This window comes from Tachysurus fulvidraco, chromosome 15 (assembly GCF_022655615.1).
Source record: "Tachysurus fulvidraco isolate hzauxx_2018 chromosome 15, HZAU_PFXX_2.0, whole genome shotgun sequence".
Lineage (NCBI taxonomy): Eukaryota > Metazoa > Chordata > Actinopteri > Siluriformes > Bagridae > Tachysurus > Tachysurus fulvidraco.
In genome coordinates, this window is record NC_062532.1 from 3,258,626 (window position 1) to 3,264,589 (window position 5,964).

General features: G+C 40.6%; 1 protein-coding gene across 2 annotated transcripts; it reads right to left on the minus strand.

The window, feature by feature from the left end:
* Positions 1–341: 341 nt before the first annotated feature.
* On the minus strand, positions 342–5,246 carry LOC113636482. Of its 2 annotated transcripts, none has more exons than XM_027136623.2 (6): positions 5,193–5,246; positions 4,205–4,305; positions 2,816–3,403; positions 2,684–2,719; positions 1,798–1,896; positions 342–1,668 (listed from the first exon to the last, which is right to left on the minus strand). In XM_027136623.2, exons 2-6 carry the CDS (start codon positions 4,219–4,221, stop codon positions 738–740), a joined length of 1,671 nt encoding a protein of 556 aa, XP_026992424.2. In that variant the 5' UTR covers positions 4,222–4,305; positions 5,193–5,246; the 3' UTR covers positions 342–737. The 2 variants fall into 2 exon arrangements, with proteins under 2 accessions (XP_026992424.2, XP_026992423.2); XM_027136622.2 differs by lacking the exon at positions 5,193–5,246 and adding an exon at positions 4,457–4,812.
* Between the last annotated feature and the right edge of the window lie 718 nt (positions 5,247–5,964).

The following is a 5,964-nucleotide window of genomic DNA, read 5'->3' on the forward strand; positions in this document are numbered from 1 at the left end:
CACACACACACACAAACACATACAGACACACACATACAGACACACACACATACATACACACACACACACACACACACACAGACACACACACATACAGAAACACACACACAGACACACATATACACACACACACACATACACACACATAGACACACACACACACATAGACACACACACACACATACATACACACACACACACACACACACACACACACACACACACACACACACACACATACACACACACACACACATACAGACACACACACACACACATACAGACACACACACACACACATATACACATTTATAGTGACGATCACGAGTTAGTCGACTGTGTGCACCATAAACTGTGGTTTATTACATTCAGAAGTTTACAAAGAGTTAAGAGTTAAACACAGAAACACACAAATGAGTGAGTGAAGCGTTTGATTGACAGGAGAAGGAGCTTCCTGTGTGATTACTTAACTTTACAGTCATTCTGAAGGATTAATCAACACCTTGTGATTGTCATCAACCTAAATATTAAAATAATCAGTGTTATTGTCTATAGTTTAATTCCCAGTTTCACCAGTTAAACAAAATAAAATCTGAACATGATAAAGATGGAAATAAACAAGTCTCAGACATAATGAAAGCTGTGGACTACATTTAGCAACACCACAATCTTAACCCAACATAAAGTAAAGGGGTCTGAAGCATCTTTAACATCCTGCTTGTGAATTCAGGGTGATGTTAAGGAATGAAAGGCTGCTCTAGGATTTCCTGATTGTTATTAAAGCATGATGTTGCGTTACACAAATGGTCATGGATCTTCTTCCACGCCTCCACTTCTGAGCGCCACAGAACTGATCTGGAGTGAATGAGCTGAGCCACTTCATTTTTGCTTCCTTTGGACAGACTGATACTGTCTTTACAGATAAACAGGACGTCCAGACCAATAAAGAGGGCATTTAATCCAATAAACCCTGCCCTGGCTGAGTTGGAGAGGGCCAGAGGAGTTCCTTTAGCCAGCTGCCCAATGTCTGGAAGATCTGCAACCAACTGGGGGATGTTGCGAACTGCTTTAGCTTCCTGAAGGCCAACATTAACTGCAGCTGAAACCATTTCCTCAGCTCCAACTGCCTTTACAGCCAAAGCTCCATCCACAAAGGCATCAATACCATTGCCTCCTGCTACAGCCATTTTCCCAACTTCAGTGTCTTTAGTAACTCCATCAGACCCTGGTACAAGACCGTCACTGCTGGCCACTTCCTCCACACAATCTTGGATCTTCTGCACATCTTCCATAAATCTGATGAAGATGCTGTTGGCGTTGTTTCCATGATGTTTATTGACTGCCATTTCAGTGATGCCTGTAACGATGCCATTAACACCGCTGGTGACTCCGAGACCAACACCTGTGAGTGTGAGAGCCAAAGACACGCCTGCAGTAACGGGAGCGAGAGCTAAACCTACGATGGACAAAACACCTCCTGCAATACCGACTGAACTTCCAGCCACAGTGGAGATGTTGGAGCCCAGCTTCATCTTGTTCAACTGAACTGCAGCTTCATCTAAATCACTCAGGAACTGAAGCATTATGAAGTGACACTCACTAAATAACTTAATGAAGTCTTGTGCCTTCACACCGAACAGGAAAGTCAACCTGAACGACTCGTCCGTCCTGTAAGGAGAAGGTTCAGAAATATTTATAGCAACTGTGTTCATTTCAAAATATTACTAATACTAAACCTCCAAAAACAATCTGGCCAAAATCCTCCAAATGCAAGATGGATGGATGGAAAACTTTTACCTGATGTTGATGAGCTGGAGTAAATGATCACACAGTTTCTGCAGCGACTCCTCACTCATGATCAAGTTAAACTTTAGTGAATTTTTCCCATTTTTCCATCTGTAACATAATAGATGTTGTGGGTGTTTGTGTGATGTAAAATATACTAAAACCAACATGTCTTCAGGTATGTCAGGGTTTAAACAAATGGCTCTCTCTTTTATAAAGAATGTTTTAGGCCCATTGCCTTTTCTCTAAACAAGACATTTATTAATAACTAGAACATGTTTGTCAAACTCAAGGTCTGCAGGCTAAATGATTATCTCATAATAAATAAGTGAAAAGGGTGCACAATAAACTACATTAACCATAATGCATGCCATGAAGTGACGGCATCTCACCACTAGGTGGCAGTGTTTCCACATCAGTGCTATTTTCCGAATTAAGAAATACAAACAATGATCCCAAAATGTGCAGGAAGAGAAAAATTGATGCAGATGGAAGTTTGTTTCAAGAAAGATGGGAAGGTGATTATGTGTTTGTGCTTCAAGGAGAAAAAAACGGTATGTCTTTTGTGTTATCAGGCAGTGGAAGTTATGAGGCAGTGGCAGTTATGAGGCATTGGCAGTTATGAGGCAGTGGCAGTTATGAGGCAGTGGCAGTAGCAAATAATAAAATATTAATAATAAAAATAATAAAAATCCAGAGTTATTTAACATTAAGGAGTTTCTGCATTTATTTTACATTACATTTATCTACATTTATACTGCCTGAAAGTTACATCTGGCCCTTTGAGGGCAAACATTATTATGATGTGGCCCTCAGTGACAATGAGTTTAACCCCCTGACCTAGAATATCAAAGGGGTCCATAACCAAACCCCTCCATCCTCCCTGGATGATACTTACTCAGGAACACCTCCATTATATGAAATGCTCTTGGATCTGCAAAAAGAACATAGAGTTTATAAAATTCCTCTTGTGTGTAACAAACAAAAGCAAGGACATGAAGTGTTTTTAGAGTAAAGATGTGGTCAATACTTTTTCTCCATCTTCTCACAGATCTGCTGAGTGACGCGGATGTATTTGTCCAGCTGGAAGGCCAGGACTTCCACGTTGCTGAGACTCGGCAGGAAGTAAGCTCCATCGTCTCTCTTGAAGTAGACGAGGAGAGGAGACACCCTTCTGGCTGCAGAGATCACTGAGCGTACGGACATGGAACTCACTCCCTTTGGCATGAAGCTCTCGCCCATGAAGACGAACAGTGACGTGACGGCGAGCTTCTCCACTGCAACCAGGAAGTGTCGAAGTTTCTCCAGGCCTTCTAATGTGTTCTTCAGAACTTCTCCCAGCTCCTTCTCCAGCACCTGCCTTTTGGAATCTGCTGTAACTTGAGTTAAGCTACTTAGCATGTATTCGCCAAACGCTTTGGGCTTGTTCTCAGCCTTCTGAACATGCTCAAACTTCAGAGTGATTTGATCGGCCCGGTCTTTGATGTCTCTCATCATTTCGAGCTCGGTCTCTCTCTGTAGGGTCCATTTGGACTCTCTGTCACAAAACTCCTTCACAGTTGCAATGTATTTGAGAGTGTCTAAGATGTAGTCACTCAGCTGCTCCTGTAGTTTCTCTCTGTGATAAAAACACATGGTTATATCAGTACCTGAAGCTGCCCTACTGTACAAACTGAGCTTAAACTCTAAAGTCATCACAAGCTGCACATTAAATAAGTGTTGGTTTGTAGAAGCACATGAACACTGAGGGATAAAACTGAATAAACTACATGATGTGTTCAATAACATGGGGAAGTTCTCTGTAATGAGTGAGAGCAGTAACTCATCACACCACTCCATCAACCAGAATATAACAGCAACACACATGACGTTTATTACTGTAATATTATTTAATAGGACCCCCAAAGTCCATTGTGGCTCAAATAGAACCAGGAAGTGTTCAAACACTTAAGAGCAGTGACAAATAATCAAGATAAATTCTTACAGATGGCATATGAACATGTCTACAGAATACAGATAAGAAAATCATTGTGACGTACAGAACGTGCTGTAATCAGATCACATATCAGAGCAAATAAAGGGCGAAGCAGTGAATACAAATGACTCTTATCTTACTCTCAGTCTCTCTGTGTGACGTCTGAACCCGGGATGTTTGTGGAATTGTTTTATGTCCAGACTTTTAACCCTGACATGATCTGGGTTCAACATTATATACTGAATTTAAAGCAAATAAAAATTGTAATTTAATTTGCTCATGGAGATGAAAAATCAGTCGAGTGAAAGCATGAACGGTGAAAAACCCAAGAACAGCAGATTTAGACCGTTTAAAAGCTAATGAGTGGGAGATTAGACAGCGTTTATGGAGCATGTGCAGTACTACATTTACATATCAAACTTTAACTCAATTCACAACTCAAACCTGATTTTGGAGAACATCTTCAACTGAAGTGTAGTTTATTAGTTTCAGGTCTTCTTCAGACCCACAGCATGGAACATGGAGCAGTTTCTCCTTCTTCTTCCCTGTAGATTAAAGAAGTCTTAAAGCAGCAAGTTTTCTTTTGTCTGAATTTGTTTACAACAATAAACGCCCTGAAACCCTGTTTTTCACCTGCAGGTGAGATGTAAAGTTAGAACAACAACAAACGACACAGAGTCGAGTTTCTGACTTTACCTTCAATTCTGAATCAAACTTCTAGAAAACTGGGTAAAGAAGATAAGAAGAAGAATAACAAGATCTGTCCAATGTCTTCTGTTGTCTTCCTTAAAAACACGACCGTCTTCACAGCTGTAATGTTCAAACCAAACGACTCTTTTCAGTGAGTCAGTGGATTCGACTCATTAATGATCATTTCCTTCTCACGCTGACGTTTCGCTATTTACACAGAATATGGAATAGGAATCAATCCTGAGCTTTAATAAGTCAAAGCACCGAAACTCCACTGAAATATTTACAGATCCTGTTCGGAATGAAGCAAATGAACCGAAGTGTTTACAGCTCAAACCGGATTGTTCAAAAGAGTCGGTAAAGTGACTCATAAGTTTCACTTTCTTTTCTGTGACGTTTACACGTGACTTTATTCCGCCTTCGTGTTTCTGTCGGTTAGTTTCCAACTAAGACGTTACACGTGAATTACCTGTTATATAAAATCAAACTTAGTTAGATGTCTTAATGTTTTTTAAGAGATATAATGACTACTGATGATCTGTTGTGTGTTAATGATTCATGTATAAAGTCATAAACACAAACTAATCCTCAGACAAATCAAACAGCAAGCTACAAAAATCAGGCAATCAAATAAACAGTTAACTTAAACATGACATTTTCCTAAAGTTAGCAGCTAACACTGAGGTCACACACACATCTGTCTCACATACAGTACAGAAACGTCATCATAATGTGGCTTTACCTCAGACATACATGTGGTGTAGGAGCTCACGGATGTGAAAGAACTGAACACTGAAGTTCAGGAGAAGATCTCGTCGTCCTACTGCACAGAAACCAGCCCAATGTTTGTGTGAATGAATCACAAGCTCCGGTCACGAGTCTGAAACAAAACTCTCACTGTTCAAGTCCTGGACTCTGTCTACAGATGGATTTATTACAACAAATAGGAGTGAATGTTTTAAAAAAGAAATAAAGTCAGGAATGGATTTCAATTAAAATCACAAGCTCAGATGATAGAGTAAGAAGAGGAGAAGGTTCAAGTGTGAACATCTATCATCATCTGTAGCACTTACACAAAGAGCCCGTGTAAGGACGTGATGGTTCAGTGGTTAAGGCTTTGGGTTACTGATCAGAAGGTCGGGGTTCAAGCCCACAAACTGCTGAGACATCAACGTTGGGTCCTTGAGCAAGGCCCTTAACCTCACCTACTCCAGGGGCGCTGACTATGGCTGATGCTGCGCTCTGACCCCAGGCTCATAATAACTGAAAACTTAAAGCATTTCACTGTGTGTTGTCTCTGAGGTAAATAATATTTGATTTGAATCCATCCTCTGGGACTTGGAGCATCAAGAGAGGGACACCATGAACAGGGTATGAACCGTCTCACACACACACAGCCTACAGCACATGTCCTGGAGGTCCGAGGCTAACCACTAAACCACCATCACCTTCTAGTGTACACATTTTATTTCTAAAAAATAAGTCCATGTTCAGTGTGTAATAATTTATACCTG